Here is a 25,190-nt window from a genome sequence, read left to right on the forward strand (position 1 = left end):
TGATAAAATTATATATATATATATAAAACGATATCATGCTTTTTTCTATCAATTCTTTCTCTTGAGGTGGACATACACAAGTCATTCTTCAATCAATATTTCTATTTCTTGGATTTGTTCTTTTTACTTTCCATAATTTCATATAGGTCTTCTTTCTATGTTTTCCCAAAATGAATCTGCTCATTTTCTTATGGGGTAGTATCCTATCACAATCATATTCCATAACTTGTTTAGCCATTCCTGGATTTATGGGCATCCTCTCAATGACCAGTTCTTTGCCACCACAAAGAGAGTTGCTATAAATATCTTAGGACATATAGATTCTATCCCCCCCCCCCCATCCCTTTAGGAAATAAGGAATTCATCCTCAGTACTACAGGGTCCCATATCCTTTCTTTCCTGAAGGACTGCTACCTGTAACTCTCAATCAATCACCTGTTGCAAAGTGTCTTTGCTAGACAGGCTTGGCTCCTTGGGTTTATTTCCCTGTCCTCCCCTCCCTGCCTCCAACTGGATGCTCAATTGCCAAACTTGATACTCTTTTGAATCCATCTGTGTTAAAACTGTATTTTGTTCTGGTCTCTCTGACCACTCCCCATTCCCCTTCCCCACCTCCCCACCCCAGACAGGAACTTGAAAGCCACATACAAAGATCATGGAAGTATAATTTACAAATTGTATTATCTAACATTCATATCCTAGTAATATGTACCAAATCAGGAGATACCCTCTAGGCACTGTTTGTCAAAGTTCTAATCTTATGATACATAAATTCCAGACAAAATCCAGATCTCCACAGCTTCAGATCAGCAGAATATCAACAAGGTGTTGATAGCTTTGAAATAAGTTTTACCAATAAATTTGAGACGATTTGGATATATTAATGTACTAATGGCAAGATGATCCAGGTAAGTTAGTTTGTTTCCACCTCTCCTCATTTCCCTTCCATCCTAGCACTCTTCCATATCCATCCCACCCTTGATGCCTAGAGCTTCCCACTCTAATTATAGTTACTGAGTGATATACTCTACCCCTATGCCCCTCCCCATCCTTTCTCCCATCGGCAGCCTTCCTTCCATCACCACTGTGGAAACAATATGCTCCTTACTATACAGTAGACTTCTGCCCAACTTAAATCAATAATCTTATCTCTTGTAAGGGCAGTTTGCAAAGGGAAAGATGGAACATTGAAAGAAGAGATAATTGACAGTAAAGACCGTTGGTAGCAGAGGATGCTGGGAGAGAAAAACGGACTTAGAGGAGCTCTGAGAACTCAGGAGGCTTTTGAACTGAGATCTCAAAGGAGTAGGAAGCAATTTTCTTGCTAGAGATCTTGCCAATAGTCAATTGAAGATTCACCTGTGATTAGCCCTGAGACTACTCCTATAAAATATTTCAGCAACATCATACCACTGAGAAAATCTAACCAGAATGTCAAGACTCTTCAGACTGGAGAGGGTTGTGGATTCTCTGCCTGACAGCCTGGCTCTCTCCCCTTTGCCTTTTGCACCTGTTCTGATTGTTCCTTGGTCCCAGTAGTAATATATTAGGAGTGAGAGAAATAGTGGGAAAGGAAAGTGAAACTCTGCCGGCTTGGAAGCGGACGGAGTGAGAGACCTTTAGGGATATAGATCAGGGAACCTGATTTCCTCATTCCAGCTCTCCATCTTTCCTTATAGTCATTGCCCATTAAATCTTCTTACACACAGTCAGATATTTTTATCCTTTGGCCCATTTTGTACAAGGGATTTGGGGGGTACCCCTTACATGACCTGATTCAGGAGACTTTCCTTCATCTTCCCATCACCCTCTCATACCAAGCAAACCCCAATTTCCTGAGTAGCACCTCTTGACAGCACAACCCAGGAGGAATGAGTGAAAGAGAGAGTAGGAGTCATCTTATCAAGGTTCCTACCATTCAACACTTTCCTCCTTCACAACAAGCTCCTCTAGATCATCAGTTACCATCCTCAAAGTAACACCAGTGTCTGTTCATAAATAATCCTTACACTATGCTTATTTCTAATTAGTATTACCTAGTTTAATGTTATTTCCATAGGGAGAGTGATTAATTACTATTATTAATAGGCAATGATCAGAAGTAACTAGGTATTGGCTATCATCAAATTTTATAATTACCCCATTAAAAGAACAGATATTTATGGCACTGCTTAACTCATTGCAAAGCGCCATTATTAAGCACTGGACACAAATGACCAACAGCCATAGTCTATTCACTGAGCACTTAAATAAATATTTGGGAACATAAAATGCACACATACTGATACCTAAAAGTTATTGTGAAGTATTGTCTTTCAATGTATCCTGCATTGTCACATTGTGACATTTTGTAAGGTACAGTGATTTGTAATGGGAATAGGGATGTGTGAAAACAGAGAGAGGAAGAAAGGAAGAAGAAAGGAAGAGAGAAAGAAAGGACTCTCTGGCTTCTGAAACTTATAATATTTGCATCTACTGAGAGGGAATCCAGAATTCTGTCAAACTGGGTTCTTCACTTTTTCGCCGGACCAGGCACTGGTAGTCTCTCTCTTCAGGTATCTCTGGGTTGGTCTCATTCAAGGATTGCATAGGGGCTGGTATTATAGAGCTCTCAGGCCTTAGATGTTGCCATATTATCCTTTCTGACACATTTCACTCTCCTAGGATAATGAAAAGGCTTGAAGAGTATTGTCCTCCAGCCTCCACATCTCTTAACTTAAAGACTGGTCAATAAACTCATCTTACTCCAATGAACCACCCACTGAAGAAACAATTGGTCTGAGCAGAGATATTGCTAAGGGGAAATCATCTAGACACCCACCTAGGATGCAAACTTAGTTTTTTATGAATGCAGTTTTCATGTAAAAAAATCCATTTCTTTCAGAGAAGTACAGACTTGTGTTGTAACCAACTAAATGGAATTTATTAAAGTAAAAAGTCTACAATCTCAAGGGTGTGTATCCAGATTACAGGAAGAGTTCAGACTTGGATCTGGGATATTCATATCCTTAGTGAACATAGAACATATCCCAAGACCCACAAGCTAGGGCTAGTAGGGATGTGTTGAATCACTTTTTCTGATCTCCACAAGTAGTCTGTTCAAGGAATTCTTTTGATTACAACATTGAAGTGTAGACTCTCAGCATAATTTAGCAATTGCCATAGTCATTGACCACCACTTTCTCTCAGTTCAGGGGACCCTGATCCTAGCAGCATTCAGTTGTCTTAAAGTACTTAACAAACTTTGAGGAATTTGGGCGCTTGGTCATCCAGCCTGAGGAAAAAGGCCCCCTTTTAAGAACTTCTAATTACAATTCCAGTTTCCTTGAAAAGTAGGAGTAAGAATTATATAATTTCATGTTCTAAAGCCTTTTTGCTCTTAGATGATGCTACATTTCTCCAACTTTTTTGATGTTCTTGTTGAAACTTTTTAGACCAAACAATTAATCCATCATCTACAACAGAGGCCAGACTATTGGGAATTGTGAGGCATCCCACACTTTGCTGGGCTGATTCACAGATGAGAAAGAATTGCTGACCAGGAAGAGAGATCAGGCTGTGTTATTGTACAGAACCTGTGGATTTCAAGGCAGTGAATTCGGGTTAGAGGAGTATGATATATTATCTCTGGAGCTGCTTTTTGGTGTCTTTTTCTATCTGGCAGGATATTCTCAGGAACTTTCTACTCCCTGAAATTTTCCCTGATCTCCCATAGCAAAAAGCATTCTCTATTACTTTAAATTGTAGGAGCGAGCTTTGAATTCCTTCCCTGACTTAGTGTTGCTTGCCCCCTGGTTTTCTACTTAGATGATCATGTTCTCAATTACCCAATTAAAATCTAAGGATACTTTTTGAGGATAAAGATTGAGTAATTTTAAAATGTTGATGACTATAGCCCATGACAGCAGTATCCTATATAGAGAGGGTTCTTCATATATAATATGAATACATAGTAAATATATCAGTGTTTGTCCTTAAATTTGGGAAAACAAATGGCATCATCTGCCTTATGCTGGATGTAAGTAAGGCAGGGTTTCCAAAGTCATCAGCCTCACTCTCTTTCCAGTCATCCAAAGCCAATGGTAACATAAAAGTAAGGGGACTATCTTTGATGTTTGTCCATGTTCTAAGCATTCCACAGCACCTGTCTCAGCTGTCTTCATACCAAATTGTTCTCATAGTTTTATTTTGCTGGGAGAAGTCTTCACATGCTTGAGATAGACATCCCCCTGATTTATCAACAGGTTGGAGTCTGTCAGTAACTCTCAACTTGGTTTAGCCCATCTGCTGAGAGGGTTTTGACAAGGAAGTGACCCCTGTGCATGTTACAACTAGCTACAGGTGAGAGTTGGGTGAAAGGTGGACACCAAAGGCAAATGTTTTGTTTCACTAGGTGTCCCCACTTTGAGTTTTCTTGGCAAAGATACTGGGGTGATTTTACATTTCCTTCTCCAACTTATTTTACAGATGAGGCAATTTGCCCAGGGTCACACAACTTGTAGGTGTCTGAAGCCAAACAACTCAGGTAGATGAATTTTAATGACTTCAGTCCCAGTGCTCCACCCACTCCACCACCTGCCCCCCAACAGTGAATAAATGGTCCTAAAAAGGGCTCTGCAAATTCTCATAAGTACTGGTTCTCCCTATAACCCGTCATATACAATTATGTGTGAATACATATATGTATGTCACATTAATATGACTTTTGCCTGGCTTTACTCATAGGAATCCCCAGTGCAGGGCAAATTAGCCAAAGAAGATCCAATAGTGTTTCCGTCCGGTTTCGAACCGGGGACCTTTCGCGTGTTAGGCGAACGTGATAACCACTACACTACGGAAACTAACTGCATGGCAGGTTTTGATAAAATCCACTCATTTCAATTTAAAAGTCTTTCCCCTAAGATTGTGATCAATTGCCTTGCTTCTGGACCTAAGATCTGGAGAGCTGTCATGACTGTACCTACTTGATCATCTATGAACTCTACTTTTCTCAAGGGGCTCAAACCCTATTCCCTGGCATCCAATCCATAGACAACAAAGACCTTTACACCAGAGTCCCTTTTGGAACCAAGACAACTCCTTTACCTCTTTTTCTCCATAGTCCTGGCATAGTCTTTTGCTACTAACTGGGCTGCTGAAAAATCCTTCCTTCTGACTATCTGGCAGAAACCTTCCTGGAACCTTAAAGTTGGGGCTGCTGCTGCTTCTCTCCCTGTGTCAGAGGCCAGCCTCCCTTTGCAGGACAATCTCAGCACTCAGATCCTTGCTGCTTTCGCTGCTGCCACTGTCTTTTCCTTGTATGCCCCCACCCCCACCCCCATCCCCATCCTACCAGCTCCCCATCCTCCCCACCCCAAACCACTGGCCTAGTCAATCCCGTTGCTCCCTTCCTCTACTGTGGTTTCCTGGAAGTCTTTCCTTAGGCATCTTGCTGTGAGTCAGACTGTATAACAACAGCAGCAGGACTTGTAATCAGCTAAGCTGGGTTCAAAGCGGGCCATAAGTATTTTTCCCTTCCATGCATCCATTATGGGGTTAAGTGCTAGTTTCTCATACTTATCTGTAAGATGGGGGTAATGATACGTGCATTACCTAATTCTTAGGGTATTTATGAAGAAAAATACTTCTCAAGAGAGAAAAATGCAGAAGCCAAGATGGAGAAGGGGGCCAGAAACAGGAGCATTAGGCTGCTAGCATATGCTTGTTAGATAGGGAGCTTTTTCAGTTGGGTACTACTATCTTTTTTTGGTCTGGGAATGACATTTTAGTAAAAATGCTTAAAGAACCCTGTTTCCGCCCGGTTTCGAACCGGGGACCTTTCGCGTGTTAGGCGAACGTGATAACCACTACACTACGGAAACCAAGCGGATGTAAAAAGTGGATTGCTTTTCCAGGAATACAGGAGAATATTTAAATGGGAAAATATGGAGTTAAAAAATTAAGACAACAATAAAAATTCTAAAAATAAAGCTAGATAACTGTAATTCATACCATTAACTCTTAATTTAATCAGAGGTGGATGAAAAACAAAGATCCTGGAATTTGAACGGATGTTTTTTAAAAGAGTTGCTAAAATGTTCAGACTTTTAAAACCAGAGAACCCAGAGCTAAAGACAGAGAATACCCATATTTACCAAAATATTCATACCAGTCCATTCTGTGAAAGCATAGAACTGAAGCAAAAGAACGTGCCCCTGCCTTTGAGGGAGACTACAGAGACTGACACACACAAATGCAATAGATTAGTTTGAGGAACATGAAGACTTCATAAAAGTATATGAAGATTTATATGAGTGAAGTGCTTCAGAGACCGCCAAATGGAGTTTAAAAAGGATGTCCCACAAGAAGATCTTTGCCCCATTTTCCAGAAGAGGAAACTGAGGCTGAGGTGAAATTACTTGCTCAGAGTCACGTGACTAGTAAACTATGAAACACGCTGGCTTTGACTTAAAATCTTATTGGCTCCAAACTCAGTACACATGGTCGGTTGAAGATGTTTCAATGCTACTTTTCATGAGATACTTGCAATGCTAGAAAATCATATTCACTACGGCACAGTTGCTGTTTATTTTGTGAAAAGCAAAATAGTTTATTTTAGGATAAATGTTCAAAGCATTAAGTGGATTTGAGAGGGTACAGACTAAGGTGCCAATTTCCAAAAGAAAAAGAAGCACAACCACACCAAAACAACCAAAAATAAATGTTGCAAGGTTACAAAGAATAAACTTGGATCCAAAGAAAAAATATGAGATTCCATCTCTCCACACTACCTTGCATAGGGGGTGACCTCTGTGATGGATTTAGGACTCTGGAACATTGCATATTAATCAGATTAAAAAAAAAATATGTAAGTTTTTTTGGCCTTTTCCTTTTCCTCTTTTTATTTAAAACTATTTACCACAGGGGAGAGCTCTCCACGAGAGGAAGGGTTACAGAAAAAAATTCGACTATTGAAAAATAAAAAAAATCAATAAAATTTATTTTTTTAAAATCCAATCCCCTTATAATCTCTCTTCTCAGAAAAATATTTGTAAAGCTTTTTGCAAAACTTAAGGGACTATACGAATGTTTTAACTAATTATTATTATATATATTTTTAAACCCTTACCTTCCGTCCTTGGGGGTCAAGTGACTTGCCCAGGGTCACACAGCTGGGGAGTGTCTGAGGCTACATTTGAACCTAGGACCTCCCACCTCTAGATCTGGCTCTCAATCCACTGAGCCACCCAGCTGCCCCCTATTATTACATTTTTTTAAGGCATCAATATGTATCCCCTTAAAAAGTCTAGGAGAGTGACAGGAAGAAAAAAAAATGCTCTGTGAATAGCATTGCCTGCTTCAACTTAAAACCTATGGAGAATCAGAAGAGTGAAAGAAAAGGCACCAAAAGAGAGCTTGCCGTGACTCGGATTCGAACCGAGGTTGCTGCGGCCACAACGCAGAGTACTAACCACTATACGATCACGGCACGCCACCAAATCGGATGCTCAGCTTCCTTCAACGTTAACTTTAGTAAGCTTGAATCCAGTTTCTTTATTCCACTTCATCATTACTTCAGACCATAGACGTGCTGAGATGCTGCTAGTAGTAGCTAAACTATACACTAACAATTCCCATAGTAAAGAGCCGGAAATAGACACCTGGCCACAGAAGACGGGTAAACACGTAAACGATTGCCTGAGCACAGTGGACTCATCTCTCTAGAACGCACAAAAGAACACATTTCTCTTTTTTCACTGGAGCCCCAGAAGCCACCTTTTCCCTTCTGGATCACAGACGCGGCGGTCCCTCCCTGCCTTCTCCTAATCCTGCTTCATTCCCTAATGCCCATCCTTCCTGGTTTCCCCATGTCGGAGAAGTCTACCGACTTTGGACCCTTGTTCAGATTGTAAGAGAATTAGGAAGGAAGAGTTGATTGGTACATGAAACATGTGGGGATTTCGTGCTGGCATCCTATGAGGGTACCAAATGCTCAGGATGATTTTGCTGCCTCTTCTCTCTCCTTTCACTTCAATTTTTGCCTCTTTTTCTTTGGGATGGCAAATCGAAATGCTGATGTATATAGGTATTTTGTCACTCTTCAATCCTTTCTGAAGGCTTGGGCAATTCCTGGCTTTCCAGTCCTCCTCAGATGACCTTCCCTAGAAAAGTTAAGTGCTGAGTAGAGGTGGCCCAATGGAGGGAAAGGTAAGTCAAGATATTAAGCTATCAAGGAGAGAGCATTTTATAAAAAGTGCTCCATTTGCTATATTTTCCCTCCCAGTAATATTTTATTGTTTTTCTCAATTAGTTGTAGAAACCATTTCTAATATTTATTTTCTGATAATTTTCTTCCTCCCTCTCATCCCCTCTCCTGAGAGGCAAATAATCAATACCTATTTCCACTTTCCTCATGTTGTAAAAGAAGACATGTGGAACATACAAGAAAAAACTCATAAAGGAAATAAAGTGAAGAATGGTATACTTTGATTTGCATTCAGACTCCACCAGTTCTTTCTGTGGTGGTGGATATAATTTTTCAGGATGAATCCTTTGGAGTTGTTTTGGATCCTTACGTTGCTGAAAATAATTATATTCTTCATAGTTGATCATCATAATTTATTGCTGTTATTGTGCACAGTTTTCTCTATTCTGGCCACTTTACATCAGTTCATTTAAGTCTAGGTTTTTCTGAAATTGTCTTACACTTGTAATTTCTTATAGCACAATAGTATTCCATTACAATACTATACCACAACTTGTTCAGCCATTCTCCATCAGTTTCCAATTTTTTTGCCAACACAAAAGAGCTGCTATAAACATTTTTATACAAATGTCCTCTCTCCCTTTCTTTGATGTCTTTAGGATATAAACTTAGTAATATTATTGGGCCAAAGGGTAGGTACAGTTTTATAGCCCTTTGGGTCCCTGCCTCCAAATTGCTCTTTAGAATAGTTATCACATCATTACCCCAAACTAACAGTGTATTAGTGTCCCAATTTTTTCACTTCCCCTTCAACATTTATCATTTTCTTTTTCTGTTATGCTGACCAATTGGTAGTACCTCAGAGTTCTTTTAATATGTATTTTTAAACTCAATAGTTATTTGGACCTTTTCCACATAGTTATAGTTTTAATTTTTTAAACTGAAAAAAGATATAGCATTTTAAGACTTGTAATGTGTTTTACATATATTATCTCAGTGGATGTAGGTGACAGTTCCCCAAGGAAGAAGTTTTTATTAACTAAAGTATTTACAGTGCTAGAAAATCCTATTCTCTATAGTGTGTGGGCATTTCTTTTGTGAAAAATCAAATGACATTTTATAGGATATATTCAAATCTGAAGTGACCAGGAGAGTGGATTTGATAAGAGACTTTTCTAGAATATCTCTTCCTATCCTAGGATGACAAAACAGGAGCAAGTGAGTTTGTAGGAGTGCTTGAAAGATGTCCCTCACTAGGTCTCACTGACTTTTCTGAAGAATTTCCCAAAGAACCAGTCTCTCTCTAATGAACTTAGTGGGATCAACTGTCTATTAGAAACACCAAGACTGAGAAGAAATAGTAGAAACTGGTAGGCCAGGTAAGCACACTTCTAGGGCATGAATCAGAAAGTATCTTTACAAACCAAGTATTTTCAATTCCAGAAAGTCCATTTCTTTAAGGCACATAGGTGCTCGTGTTGAAAGGAGTCAAATAGACAATTAAGGAAAAATAAAACCAATTTCTCTCCTACTGGATATGAGATGGAATAGTATTGTGGATAATGGAGTGGTTGCTGTTGGTCCTTTGGTTTTTGAAGAAGACCACTAACATCCAGAGAGTGATGTTTTGACTTGCTCCTGGATTTAAATGAGGCAGAGTTGCATAAAGTTGTCAGTCTTACTTTCTCTTGCAGAATCATGGAAGTCCAGTGGCAGGATAAAAGTCAGGATGAACGGTGATGGCCTAGGGTATAGTGACTTCCATATCTAACCAAGCTCTAAAAGCTCCATAGCACGAGCTTCAGCCACCTTCATGGTTGCTGGAACCAATTGTTCTCATCTGCCCATTCCTCAGGGAAAGTCTTCCCAAGCTTGGAGTAGATGATCCCCTAAATTGCCAACAGTTTGGTGGCCCTTGGGTTGTCCTCAACCTGGTTTATCCATCTACAGAGATGGCTTACTGGAATGGGGCTGCTGTAAACATTATAGCTCCTTGGAACCACAGGTGAGAATTTAGAGCCAGGTGGATGACAAAGGCAGATGAGCAGTCCTGAAAAGGGCTCAACAAGCTCTTCTTAAATATTCATACACCCCCCACTTGGATAATTAAAAGTTGTGAATATGCATGAACTTTTCTCAACTTTTCCTCACTCTAAAAAAAAAAAAGGAAAAGAATTCCTTGTCTCTAATTTCTTGATGCTGATCCTAATACTATCCCAGCTATCCCATTTAGTCATCTGAGAGTAATATTTTAATTTTCCTCCCCTGCCCTCCTTGTCTTCTTTAATCTCCCACCCAATCAGTTGTATAGTCTTGTAGACTTGGCCTTTATAACAACTCTTGTCAAGTTTCTGGCCCCAGATATAACTTTTGCAGCTCAGGTGTTGTGTACCTCACGTATCCCTGCCTCCAGTCCATGATCACTCCAATGCAGACTGCCCAAGTATTTCTGCCTGCAAGTTGTGCCCCTAGACAGGGGTTCCCAAAAGTTTTTGTGCAGATTTAAGCTTTTTAGACCCTACCCCACCCCCATTTCTACTACCCCCATTCATAGGGGGTAACCTTGTAACAGTACGGAATGTCATCCTGGTCATTATTATGGTTCTGTCTCAGGATTCCGCCCGAGCATCCCACTTGCTTCAGATGAAGAGGGTATCCACATGTGGCAGCTCGCTCTAATGGGACAGGATGGCGCACAGGTTGCAACTCTCTGGCACGGACGCCAGAGGGCAGTAGCTCCCGGCTGCTGCCAAGCCGCGGTAGGCTTGGCACCCGGCTTTCGCAGCCGCTTTCGCTTTCTCTCTCTCTAGGTGTGTTCAGAGTCAATCTGACCAAGGCGGCCCAGAAGTAGTCTTTCACGCTGCGAATCCCCTTGGCCCTGTCCTGGACCGAGCGAGGTCGGAATCAGTTCTGGGGCTCGGGAGATGAAATGACAACTTCAGTACAGGTCTCCGGGACCGGTCCCAACCCGGAGCATCAAGATAATTTTTAATAATTAATTAGGTTGGCCCTCAGAAAGCACAGTACAGAAGAGATTGCCTTCCAGAAAAGGGGGATCACCTGCCCTCCTGCATAATCGATCTAGAGTTGTGGCTTAAAAATTTATTTATTTATATATATGCATATATATATATATATAGTTAATTTAATTATTATTTAAACATTTTAATTTAATATTGTAATCCCAAAGCTGCTTTCCTTGCGTGTACCTTTCAGGCTTCATGTAAGAGCCTCTCCCTCCCTGGAGATTCATCGATGATCCCAGCAAAAAACGTTCTCTACCTCTAAAATTTTTTTTATTAAAAAACAACAACAACAACAACAACAAAAACACCAACAAAAACCTTACCTTCAGTCTTAGAATGGATACTATGTATTGGTTCCAAGGCCGAAGAATGATAAGAGCTGAGCAATGAGGATTGAGTAACTTGCCCAGGGTTACACAGCTAGGAAATGTCCGAAGCCATGTTCTCTACCCCTTGAAAGGATGCTCGAGATTTTAGAGTTCTTTGTCCTCATGATTTGTAACACTGTATTCTACTAATGCTGTTATGCTCAGAATAATGTAAGCTCAGAACAAAAAGAATGAGTAATTTTAAAATGTTGATCTACATGATGCAGAAGAATAGTTCAATGGTTTGTTCTCCTTCAACTGGGAATACTTCACATTTTATCCTTATTTAACCGTAGCTCACCATATTAGAAAGGACTTTCCAGCTGATTTTAACCTGGGGATGAATAGAGAAAATGAGGTAACTATACACTATATTGTTAAGGTCCCGGAATTCACCCACCACCAAGGAAGACCACGGACAATGCAAACAGGCAGAGAAAGGCCATTTATTGAACTGATACCGCATCATTGGGAACCTCCGCCATCAGAGTTCCAATTTCCCTCCTGAAGATTCAGTCTTAAATACTTTTCAGCATGAACAATTCCCCTGTTGCATGCCCTTGTTGGAAAGTTGCTTTTTGCACCTGGGGTCTTGGTGCTGAAGTTTATCAGGGACCTTGGACAGGTCCCAGCACAAGGGCTGAAGCTTATCTGTCTATAGTGGGGCCTTGGCCAGGTTTGAAGTTTATCTGTCTGTATTGGGGCCTTGGAATTTTTCCTGGCTGAATTTCTCAAGGCAATTTTCAATTTAGATCTCCCTTAATATAAACACTCACTCCCAAGTAAAATGAATGAAAATGTTTCAGTAATTGAAATTAAATCCCTGTTCCTCCTGTTCCCCTAATTATCAATGTATTATGGTATTTTCCCATATGATTATTGATAGCTTTTTTTTCCCTTTGAATGTTGCCTGTTTTTATCCTTTGACTGATGGGAAATGGTTTTTTAGTCATATAAATTTGAATCAGGTCCTTGTATATCGTAACCATGAGATATTTATCAGAGAAACTTGCTGAAAAGATTTGTTCCCATTTACTGGTTTTTCCTTTTAATTTTGGCTGCAATAGATTTATTTATGTAAAACCTTTTCTTTATTTCTTTTTTTTTTACATCAAGGTTCTCCAAAGACATGGCTCATCTCAATGATTTTTAAATTTTTTTCAAGCTCGAAATTTATGATTGTACTTGTTCTCCTTGTTGCATGGCCAATAAACTCCTTCTTTCCACCTTTACCTCCATGGAAGTGTTGGACTTTGGTTGACTTGCCATCAACCCTTGGAGATCAGAGAGAAATGTAAGGCAAGGATAAAAAAAAACAAATTAGATGTGATAATGATCTAGTTGAAGACTTCTCCTTCAGCTCCTTCTCCTTAGGACATCCATTGTATTCATCAGCAACAAGAGAAAGATTGTATTCTTTTTGTGTCCTTTTGTGTGGGGAACTACAAGAGAAAAATTGAGATATCATGAACAAGCATATGATCAGCAATTCATTGATATTCTAGCAGTATTAAGAGTTGGACTTTGTTGAATTTATGGGAGGAAATCCTTAAGAATAGCTCATAATGCCTAGTCATGAACAGATTGGAATCTATATTAGTAAAAGAAATGCCTTATATCTAAGAGTATAAGATTATTAAAGACCTTCAGGAAACCACAAAATTCATAGACTTCTCAAATCTTGAATTCTAGGCTTAGTTTAGTGGGCCTAGTTACCTGCTAATTTTCTTGTTATGTTCAATCTATTAAATCTACTCTGCAAATGTATATGTGTTGGACATGTAGATAACTCATCATAACGCCAACAGTTTCCCTCTCCTTTTTGGAAAGGCTCCCTATGGACAGAGTGGATTGGAGAAGTCTTTTTGGAGGTGGTAGCTTTTGCCTTGGCCTATGCATGAAAATAAGGGATGCCATTCCAAATCCAGGAGTCTACATGAGCAAAAAAATCTACTGGTAGCAAAACTGCAGTGATGGTGGACAGAGATTAATCCAACTTGGCTTAAGGGCAAAAAGACAAACAATATAAGATATGTCCAGGACCAAACTCTCAATTAAGGCAAGAGCTCAGGCCTGAATGCATAGCAGATACCCTCAAATGGATCAAAATCCCAATACCCTTCTCTGTACTACACCATTTTTGTCATCCTACTTTGATAGGCTGAAACCTATCACCTTAATCTTATTTTTTTCTTGAATTTAAGTCTAGACTTTGACTTCTGATGCTGACAGTACTAATTTCAGGCTGCCTCAAACACAACCAGGGAAGTCATCTAAGATTTCCAAAGTTGCCCATTCATTTGAGGCACATTTTGTAGGGTCCAAAGACCTTCTGGTACAAGGGCAACCCCAAGCAGCCTAGAGCATTCCAGCACTCTACTCCCTTTTTCGGATTCACACTCATTTGAAGCTCTCAGATTATATAGTTCTCTTCTCAGCCCCAACACTGCTTTCTTCTGGCTAAACCTTTTTAGCTCCTCTGCTACTACTCCATCTCTGGAATAGCTGCTGTCCTCTAGGAGGGAAAACTGAAGTGGTACACTTCACAAATGAGTTCAAACACCTAGAATTTCAATTATTGGAACTGCAATTTATTAATAAAAAAAAGAAGTAAAGAATCTACCAGCTGGGGCAGAATTCCCTAATGGAAAACGGTGTAGATTATATACATTACAGAGTCCTTATCTGACAACAAACAAACCTGAACACCAGAATGTGGGGTCCGAGATGGGGGGACAATTCTTACATTTACAGGGGTTGTTATCTAAGGAGTGTTTATCTTTACTTAGCCAAATGTTAGTTCGATGGCCCTTTGATATTCCTGAAATTCCTATTTGTCTCCTGCCACCCAAGCTAAGCAGAAACCAGTTTGTTATCTGCATAAACAGCTTGATCTCCTGGTGGAAGGGAAGACAGGTCTGTCCCCTAAAAATGAGGACAGGGGTTTATCTGCTTTATATCTTTTTAACTTTTCCATCTTTAGTCTTTTGGGGGCTACTTCAAAACAAAGCCACATTTTCTGTGGGCTACATTGGCTGCAATTTTTTTGGCAGGATGAACTTTTCATGATTGTTTGAGAGCTCAAAGAAGATAGGCTCCATTGTCTAAACTTTCTCAAAGAAAGTGCTCCTCAATGCCTTGGGATCATAGACTTAGAGCTTGAGCGAGACTTTGGAGGTGTGTGAATTAAATAGAAGAAGACCATTAGATTCAGGAAGTCTTAAGCCATAGGAGTCACAGAGTCATGTGTCTTAATTTGTCAGTTTAGCAGGAGATTCCTAACTGGCAGAAGTCACAGAAGTCAGAGGAAGTGACATATGGAGACTGAGGTGAAACCCTGAACCAACTGAAGGATTCTGGGGGAAGGTTTAGATTGAACTTGAAAAGCCAGCACATAAATCTCTCTCTCTTTCTGTCAATTCTACTTCTGTAACATTTCTTATGCATGGCCCCCTTTCTCCTTCTTCCTAGCAATTAAAACTCTGTATCAGAAGGTTTGAGCTTTTAATCACTTTTTAAAATAAAATTCCATATAGTCTTCTAGAATTTTTAGGCTAGTTCACAACTGCATACATTTCTGTGCTTGTACAACTTCTCAACCAGTGACTCTTGCCATCTTTTGTCATTTTGGACAATTTGCTACTTTTGAGATGAAGCCTCAGGATTATTTTGATTTATAACTCTCTAATTATTAAAGATTTGGAGTATTCTTTTATATAGTTGCTAATATTTTGCAATTCTTTTGAGAGCCATTTGTTCCTATCCTTTGCCCACTTGCTGTCAGGGAACTATGTCTCAAACTTGATCATTCTTTTAGCATCTGAATTGTTAATTCTAGATTATTTATCTAATTATCTGTTGCATTCAAAGCAGTCAATAAGTATTTTGAATGTGAAGCATATTTGCAGAGAAGGACATAAATCAAACCAAATTTTGAGTCTAATAACAAATATCAAAAGTAATCATACTAATAGGTAGGATACCATCAGATGAATGGAGTTGGTAAAATTTGGTGAAGACATTGTCAGTAGCATATCTTGGGATCCTGGAATTCACCTTAACTTACTGGGTTCCAGAAGTATTATGATATTTCTTAACTATCTTCATGCCATGCCACCTGTACTCTAAACTACTCCTCTAGATCTGAAGCTCTTAGCTCTGAGACTCTAATCTTCTGACTGATGAATTAACTTATTATGTCTGGTCTCAGAGCCATCAGTGTTCATTCATTTAATTCCCAAATATCACCATGCCATTCTACCTGTATTCCAGTCTTCACCTTTGATCAGAACATAATTTCCCACCTCTGGATCTTTGGACTTCTTTTTGGTGAGCATTCATGTCCAGAATCCCACTTCTTGACCATTTCCAAGCTATCACCATTCCCCTTCTCCAACTGTACCATTGAGGACTATAATCAACTCTACCATGACAATTCCACCATTTCTGGAAAACACATACCAATCAATCTCACTGTAACTCCAATCATTATTTTCTCTGACTTCACTGTGCATAACATCTCTCCCTGGACATTACTGCCGCATATATGTTGTCTTCCACTATAAAAATGTAAGCTTCTTGAAGTTAAGGGCTATTTTCTTTACTTTTATTTGTATCCACAGTGCTTACATAGTACAGTGCCTAGCACATAGAAAGTACCTAATTTATTTCCTCCTTCCTTCTTTATTTCCTTCATTCCTTTTTTATTTCCTTTCCTCCCTCTAATTTTGGTTTTGATAATTTTTGACTTTTTTGTTGCACAGCAGATAAGGACATAAACTCAATTATGACTCTAGTAAAAAGATGACAACTTCTAATATTAATAGGAAATGATACTGTAACATGAATAGAACTATAGAACTTTGGGGAAAACATTGTGTGGATTACTCTTTGACATGACAAACTTTCTGATACTTAAAAATAGCTGCCAAGACCTTCTCTTCAGGTCTTTCCTTACCTCAGTTTAACAACTCCAGTTCTTTTATTTGATCTCATTTTATATAATAGTATTCACACCTTCCTACAGAATGTAAGGGGCAGAATAAGGCGGAGAGGGAAGTCAGAACAACCAATTGTTAGGTACTTTGATGGAAAGTATTTCCCAAGGAGTGTGGTACAAGGAGTCCTGTGTCTTAACATATGTCAAGCACCGCAACCTCAAGTCTCACACTAGGTTCAAGTCCTTTCGTATTGATGTAGAAGTTCATCAATCCCACCTGGATTGATTTCTTTTTTGACCTGTGATCTTTTTTGGCACTATTCAGGTTAAGTCTGTGTTTCTATGGCACGGTGTAGATGAAGTCTGTGTTCCTTTTTTGATGCCATTTCCCAGAATCAGAAACAAACATTAATCACAGTCCCATAACATTTATCAATAAATGGCAGGTTTCCATAGTCTAAAGCTTTGGGGTATGCATTTATATGCTAGGCAAATGGACATCTTAGCTTATTCTATTGCAAAAATCAAAAATAGTTAAAAGAAAATCTTCTCAATACTGGTGACATGGGCTTCAAATGCAAAAAAATGAGAGAGAAAAATACTGTATGACACATGTAGGAAGAAAAACAAAAATGTTGAAAATGTGTATATCTCACAGTCACAGAGGTAAAGTATAGAAGCTACTTTCCCCCGAAACAAGATTCATTCCTCTTTAACTTCCCATGATCCACAGTGTGAATGCAAATGAGGTAGATAAAGCAATCATACATTTAAAAAATACAAAAAAAAGTTACAAAAGGCACAAAATGTTACAAAAGGTCCATCAGGTCAATATAGATCACTAACACAGATTTTTTTTTGGAGGTATTATATGTGTTATCCTACAAGGGCAATTTGTTCAAATACAAGGATTAACCAAATAAAGTGCAACAAAATATTACAGATCAAGCAATAGGGATGTCTTATCACAATCAAGAGTCAAATATAATCAGCACAAGCAATTATTCATTATTAACAGAAGGTATTAATTTTACATAGTTACAATGAATCCATGAATTCCTCTCTTTCTGGCAGGTCAGCATCAACTTTAACTTTTGTCCTGACTTGCATTGATTGAAACAGATTTCATACTATATTCATTCACAAACTCTTTTATATTGGCCAAACAACTAATGCCCAAACTATATCCACTTATGCATTTGTGGTGTGTATGTGACTCTCTTCATGCTTCCCATTCTCTTATTGAATCTACTCTAGAACCTTAGCTACATGCTATCATGAGAATGTCAATCATTTTCTTTTAGTATATAATGGTAGAAATAAATGTAAGTCTTATATTTGGATTAAAAAATTATGGATCATATGTTTAGAAGTAAAAAGAACCTCCTACTTCTAGTCAGAGAATAATATAATTTGATTATTAGACTGGACCTCAGGAGCCATATAATCCAATACACTGGACAATGGCCATCCAGTCTGTTTGAAGAGTACTAAAGAAGGAGAGCAAATAATTTTTTTAACCCTTACCTTCCATCTTAGAATCAATACTGTGTATTGGTTCTAAGGCAGAAGAATGGTAAGGGTCAGGTAATGGGTGTCAAGTGACTTGCCCAGGGTCACACAGCTAGGAAGTATCTGAGGCCAGGTTTGAACCCATGACCAACTGTCTCTGGGCCTGGCTCGCAATCCACTGAGCCACCCAGCTGCCCCTACAAATAATTTCTTGAGGCAGTCCATTCCACTTTTGGAGTACTCTAATTGTTTAGAGGTTTTTTCCTGACATTGAAACTGAAATGGCTTCTCTACATCTACACATTATTCCTTATTCTCTACATCTACACATTATTCCTTATTCTATCTTCTAAGGCAAAAGAAAACAAATTTAATCCTTCTTCCATGTAATAGACCTTCAAACACTTGAAGTCAGTGAAAGTCTCTCTCCATCCCTTTCCTCCCCAACATTCAGTCTTCTCATTTCCAGGATAAATATGCCCAATTCCTTCAATAAATCCTCCTTTGATATAGACTCAAGACCATTCATTATTTTGGTTGTTCTGCTTTGGACAATCTCAAGGTAATCTCAAGGTAATTCTTAAACTGGTGTTTTCCCTTAGCACAATACTTCAGAGGAAATCTGAGGAGGGCAAAGTGTAATGGGACAATCACCTCCTTATCTCTGAAAGTTATGTTTCCCCTCATTATAGCCCAAGATTATATTAGATTTTTTTACTACCATATCACACATCATTTATATTAACATAATTTCCTAAAACTACCAGATCTTTTCCATATAATTTTCTGTCTAGTCTTGCCTTATTGATCTTGTTCTTATTAATTTCACTTTTTATCTACCAAGGCTTTATAGATATCTTTATTGAATTTTATCTTATTAGATTTAGCCTAGTGCTCTAGACTACGAAGATCTTTTTGAATACTGACTCTTATCTATTATGTTAACTATTCTTTCCAGAATTGGGTCATCAAAAATTTGATGAGCATGTCTTCTATGTTATTATTTAAAAACAAACCTAATCCTTCTCTTTGTCTCTAAGCAAAACAATTCATCATTTCGAAAGTTCCCTTTCCCTTTCTAAGACAGGACATAGAAGTTATAGCTCTCCCACAAATATTGTTAGAGAGAATTTTCAGGAGAAATTGTCATCTCAGAAATTCCTGTAAATAAAGCCTGCCAAGAGAAATCTGTAAATTAATCTAACTTCAGTCTCTGAGAAACTGAATGGCATATGTGTGCCTTCCTGAGAACTAGGCTAAATTGACCTATCCCATCCTAAACTCCCTTCTTAGTAAATCTCAGATTATTTTGTTTTACGCCCACATGCCTCCAAGTCTGGTATTTCTGTCAGCTCTGTATGACCTCAAGATGCAACTGGACTCCATAAACTCATAAAATCGTTCTTTAGAGATAGGGAGGGGTGAGCCTGATTTCCCATGTTTGTCTGGGTCCCCTCCTTAATGTAAGTCATAATTTCCTAAATCTCTGAGTTTAAGGTGCTATTTGATTTAGCATCTCATTAAATCCACAGTGCATAATCATTAACAAAAATATTTACTTTTGGGGGCAGCTGGGTGGCTCAGAGAGCCAGGCCTAGAGATGGGAAGTCTTAGGTTCAAATCTGGCCTCAGACATTTCCTAACTGTGTGGCCCTGGACAAGTCACTTAACCTCCATTGCCTAGCCCTTAACCACTCTTCTGCCTTGGAACCAACAGATAGTATTGACTCTAAGATGGGAGGTAATGGTTTAAAAAAAAGAATTCCCAATTAATTACCAAACTGAAAATTTGAAAAATCAATATGAGATTAATAAAACAAAGTAAGAAAGTGATTGAACTAACAAGTAAAACAGAAAGCTAGTTTTATGGGGAAAAAACCCCAATAAGATAAACAAATCATTCATTTATTTAATTAAGAAAGAAAAGAAGAAAACCAAATAACTAATAAAGAGAAAATTAAAGCAATTATAAGGGCTTTTTTGACCAATTAGATGCCAATAAATCTGATAATCTAAGCAAAATGGATGAATATTTACACAAAATTAAATTGCTCAAATTAACAGAAGAGGAAATAGAATACTTAAGTAACCCCATATAAGAAAAAGAAATTGAAGAAACCATCAATGAATTCCTTAAGAAAAAATCAACATGGTTAGATAGATTCACAAATGAATTTTACCAAACATTATATAAAACACTTGGAAAAACTGGCAAAGGACTCCTATCAAATTCTTTTTTTTTTAACCCTTACCTCTGTCTTGGAGTCAATACTGTGTATTGGCTCTAAGGCAGAAGAGTGGTAAGGGCTAAGCAATGGGGGTCAAGTGACTTGCCCAGGGTCACACAGCTGGGAAGTGTCTGAGGTCAGATTTGAACCTAGGACTTCCCATCTCTAGGCCTGGCTCTCAATTCACTGAGCTACCCAGCTGCCCCAGATCAAATTCTTTTTAATGGCACAAATATAGTGGTGAAACCCAAGCCAGGAAGAGCAAAAACAGAGAAAGAAGATTACAGATAAATTTCCTTAATGAATATTGATGCAAAAATCTTAAATAAAATACTAGCAAAGAGACTACAGTAATATATTACAAGGATTATTCACTATGACCAGGTAAGATTTATACCAGGAATGCAAGTTTGTTTCAGTGTTAAGAAAACTATCAATCTAATTGAGCATATCAATAAGAAAACAAACAGAAATCATATATTATCTCAATAGATATTTTATTGTTTCTTGATATCTCATGGAGTCTCTAGCCTCCATTTATCCAATTCTAATTTTAAGAAATTATTGACTTCTTGTACTTCCTTTTCCATTTGGCCAGTTTTTCTTTTTAAGCAATTCTTTGTTTCAGTGGATTTTTGTGCTTCCCTACCATATTGTCTATTCTGTTTTTTTAAAAAGCCTTTACCTTATTCTTTACTATTAGTACCACACATTGCTTTGAAGGCAGGAGTGTTAAGGGTGAAGCAATTGGAGTTAAGTGACTTGCCTAGGATCATATAGCTAGTAAGTATCTGAGGTCAGATTGGGAACCCAGAACTCCCAATCTTTAGACCTGGCTCTTTATCCATTGAACCACTTAGCTGCCTCATTCTGTTTTTTTTTTAAGGTATGTTTTTTTTTTCATTGGGGGGGGGGCACCTCTTTCACCAAGCTGTTGACTTTTTCTTGCAATTCTTTCTTTTCTGTTCTCCATTTTTCCTGTGCATCTTGTATTTGGTTTTTAAACTCCTTTTTTGGAGCTATTCCAGGACCTGAGGCCAATTCTCATTTTTCTTTGAGGCTTTGCATGTAGCTTCTTTGATCTCTGACTTTGTATGTGCTTTGTATGTGCTCTGTATGTGATTTGCTTTTTCTAGTCAACACACATTTTCTATGTTTAGGTTCTTTTTAAATATTTGCTTATTTCTAGCTTTTCATATAAAAAGTTTATCTTTATATGAAAGTAGGGCTCTGTTCTTGGGGCAGAAGGGGTACTCTCCTATATTGCATTTGTTTTTTTTTCATGCAATTTCCCTCAGAACTAATTCTGAGTGTTTGCAAGTTTCAGTTTTTCCAAGGTGCTACAATTTAAGGAGAGGCATGTCCAATGCTCTCTTGGCCTATATTCTGGTCTGTGAGCAACCACAAGCACTCCTTTCTATTCTGAAACTGTGGCCAAAGTCCTTTCTTCTACTAGTCTGCCCCCTTGCCCTGACCCAGAAGCTTGTATGGGCAATGTGAAAGATTCTAACAAAGAGTGGCCTATAATCTCCTGATGAGTTTTCAGACCCTCTTACAACCTGTGAGTTGAGAACTCTGGAAGCCACTTCCTGCCACTGACTCAATAGCTCCTAAGGTCTGGTACTGGCATGTACATGGCTGGGAGAGTTTTGGGTTGCCTTATATTGGGGCTCAACAGTCTCATTTTGGGCTTCATTTCTCTCTTAGATCAATGAAGCAGACTTTTCCTGTTCACCTTCCAAGTCAAGTTGAACATGAAGATGGCCTCATTTTATCCCTTTGTTGGTTTTGCCACTCTGGAATTCATTTTGAGGCATTATTTTATCATTGTTTGAAGAGGCATTTGGGAGGGGTTAGGACTTCCCTGCCTCTACTCTTCCTTCTTGGTTCTTCCCTGGATTAACTCCCATGGATTTAATTATCATCTTAATGCTGATGACATTCAAATCTAACTTTCATGCTCCAATCACTCTTCTTACTTTCAATCTCACATTTCCAAATGCCTTTCAGACATCTTGAATTGCATGCCCAGTAGATATCTTAAACTTGCTATGTCCAAAATAAAATTCATTATCTTTCTCTATTATTTTATTTCCTTTCCCAGTACTATTTTCCCTATTCTCTATGTTGAGGGCAACAACATTTTTCTAGGGTCACAGGCTCACAACTTAGCAGTCATCCTAAACTCCTTACTCTCTCATAGCCCAATCCAAGTTGTTGTCAAGATCTGCTATTTTCATTTTTAAAATATCTCTTTCTGCTCTTTTCTGATACTACCACCACTCTAGGGAAGGTTCTCATGCCTGACTCAAGATTTGTCTTACTCAAAACCATTTTTCATTCAGCTATGAAAGTGATTCTCCTAAAATTCAGGTCTGATCATGCCACCTCTATACTCAGTAAGTTCCAGTGGCTTTCTATTACCTCTAGAAAGAAATTCACAATTTTCTGTTTAGCATTAAAAGCACTTTATAACCTAGCTTCCACTTACTTTTCCAGCCTTCTTATACTTTGCTCTCTGATATACATTCTTAAATGGCTTGATCCCATGTCTGCGGTATTTTCTATCCTTTGCTCCAGCTACTGACTTCCCTGACTTCATTTAAGGGCCATCTAAAATCCTACCTTCTACAGGAATATTTCCTAACACTTCTTAATTCCAGTGTCTTTCTGCTTTTAATTATTACCAATTTATCCTATACATAGCCTGTTTTGTATATTTTTGTTTGTATTTTTATCTCCTTCATTAGTTTGTAAGCTTCTGGAGGGGAGAGATTATTTTTTGCTTTTTTTTTTTGTATCATCAGCTTTTAACATAGCACTTGGTACACAATAGGCATTTAATATTTATTGAATGAATGATGGGAGAAGACAAACAAAAGGACATTGAAAATGTGATGGAAAGAAAGGTATCCAGCTCACAAGGGCAAGATGGTGAAGTTCAGAGGAGTGCATCCTGATGGTAAATGAAAGATCACTCAGATGGGAGTCTTTATGAAATGGAAGTTCTGGGAGGAGTTTTCCATCTTCATGCGCCTTCCAATTAGAGGGAGGGGTGCCCAGAAGAACAGGGTACTGATGAAATGTAAGTTCCAGGTTTGAAGTGTTCTTGTAGGAAGATGAGTTTCTTGGGCAGGATGACAAAGTCCACTGGAGTGCAGTTTCATGGGAAATGAAGAAATATATGACCTAGACATTGTCCTTACATAGAAATTCTGGGAAGAATCCTTTATCTCCACTCCTTCAATTAGAGAGAGGGACCCTTCATGCTTAACATTTGTATAAATGATCTGGAAGAAGATGTGGGAAGTGAAATATTCTACTTTGAAAGTGACCCTAAACTTCTGATTTCAGATAAGAGAGTTCTAGGACTGAATCATGTTTCCAAACTAGAAGCTGTTCCTATTCTTTGTCCCTGTGACAAGAAATTTCTTGAAGCAGGAAGCATGGTGCAGACATGAGAAATCATTGTAGTAATCCTATATTCAAACTCAGGACAATATGGAATCAGCGTCTTTCCTTGTCCAGAGAATGCAGTTGTGTTTGGGGGCTTTGGGAAGTAACACAAAGGGGCAAAGAGTTGAAAAGGAAAGAGACAGAATGGGAGAGAAAGTCAACCATTGTCCATTTTTATCTAAATAAGTGACAGAAATCAAAGAAATGGTGTGGAGTAAGTAAAAGCTGACAAAGATACCCATTAGTAGTAAGATGGTTTGGGTGGCTCTGATCTCAGGGGGGACTCTGGATAAGAAACTGGTACTGTGAATGTTCTGGACTTGCTGGTGGTGTCTGTGCAGAAGAACCACCATATAGCTACTACTCCAAAGCATGATTCCCACGCAAAGCACATTTCTTAGAGTAGTCATGATAAAATACATTTCTATAAACATTTCCAATGAGCAATATAGAATGTTAGATTCGATGGTATTGTTGGTGGTGATTCTTGCTTGTCTTACAAATATTAGTACAGGAATTTCTAGTAAGATATTAAAGATCCAACAGACTAGACAGAAAGAGGGAATATATTCTGGAACTCTGGATTTGAATTCTGATAGTGTGGAGTTATTGGGACTGATGATAATGGCCTGAAAGATACACAAAAGGCAGGTGAAGCAAACTGAAAGCCCATGGGCAATTCTGTAAAGGAAAAACATCATTTTGCATCCAATATCATCCAGGAAATTTTTCATCTGAAAAGCATGTAGCATTTCTGGGCTTCCTTTGATAACTAGCATAGTGATATTGGCCAAGATTATCTGGGTCAGAATCAAGAGTAGTGGTCTTGATTTATAGTTGTGTAAGAAATTAAAAATATAAAGTAAAAGGAGGAAGAAGTTTGCCAAGGTTCCAACTGTAGTCTGGAAGAAGAAAATAATCCCAAAGCAGACATTACTAGTAAGCATTCTTTGTATGTCTTGGAGAGATGAACCAGATTGACCTAAAGGGAAACAGTAGCTATATGACTATCACATTTTGAGATTGCAGCACCAAGGAAAAACACATACCATTATTTTTAACTTCCCATGCTCGTGTCACTTTAAATTACTATGGAGGGGAGCTATAAAGAAATTTCCTTGACCAAAAACTTTTTAAGATTCCCTTTAAACTCAGCCCATTTTGAGGAGCAAAGGTTTGAGCTCAGAGATAGCTTAGATGATCAGAGAAGAGTGACTCATGCAAATTAGTCTTTATCTCCTCTACCATTCCACTCCCCTAAACAGTCAACTTTGGGGTAGAAGCCATTTACCAAGGATTCAGTGTCAATCTCACATCCATCTGAGGGGCCAAAAACTGTGGGATAGAGTTATTGTATTTAGAAGTTATAGTAAAAGGGGAAAAAAGAACTACAAATCAATTTCAAGCTGTTGGGTACAGAGGTTATTATATAATCATTGTACCTATATGTATATCCATATCCATATATATATGTGT

At 38.4% G+C, this 25,190-nt stretch overlaps 1 protein-coding gene and 3 non-coding genes across 4 annotated transcripts; all 4 read right to left on the bottom strand.

Moving 5' to 3' along the window:
- Nucleotides 1–4,768: 4,768 nt before the first annotated feature.
- TRNAV-AAC (transfer RNA valine (anticodon AAC)) lies at nucleotides 4,769–4,841 on the bottom strand. Its single transcript has one exon. It is a non-coding gene; the product is annotated as a tRNA-Val (tRNA).
- Nucleotides 4,842–5,788: 947 nt separating this feature from the next.
- Nucleotides 5,789–5,861, bottom strand: TRNAV-AAC (transfer RNA valine (anticodon AAC)). The gene has a single exon. It is a non-coding gene; the product is annotated as a tRNA-Val (tRNA).
- Nucleotides 5,862–7,396: 1,535 nt separating this feature from the next.
- Nucleotides 7,397–7,468, bottom strand: TRNAH-GUG (transfer RNA histidin (anticodon GUG)). The gene has a single exon. It is a non-coding gene; the product is annotated as a tRNA-His (tRNA).
- Nucleotides 7,469–23,749: 16,281 nt separating this feature from the next.
- Nucleotides 23,750–24,661, bottom strand: monDomV1R1220 (vomeronasal 1 receptor monDomV1R1220). Its single transcript, NM_001167501.1, has one exon. It carries the CDS (start codon nucleotides 24,659–24,661, stop codon nucleotides 23,750–23,752), a length of 912 nt encoding a protein of 303 aa, NP_001160973.1.
- Nucleotides 24,662–25,190: the final 529 nt, after the last annotated feature.

The sequence above is a fragment of the Monodelphis domestica genome, chromosome 3 (genome assembly GCF_027887165.1).
Source record: "Monodelphis domestica isolate mMonDom1 chromosome 3, mMonDom1.pri, whole genome shotgun sequence".
Classification (NCBI taxonomy): domain Eukaryota; kingdom Metazoa; phylum Chordata; class Mammalia; order Didelphimorphia; family Didelphidae; genus Monodelphis; species Monodelphis domestica.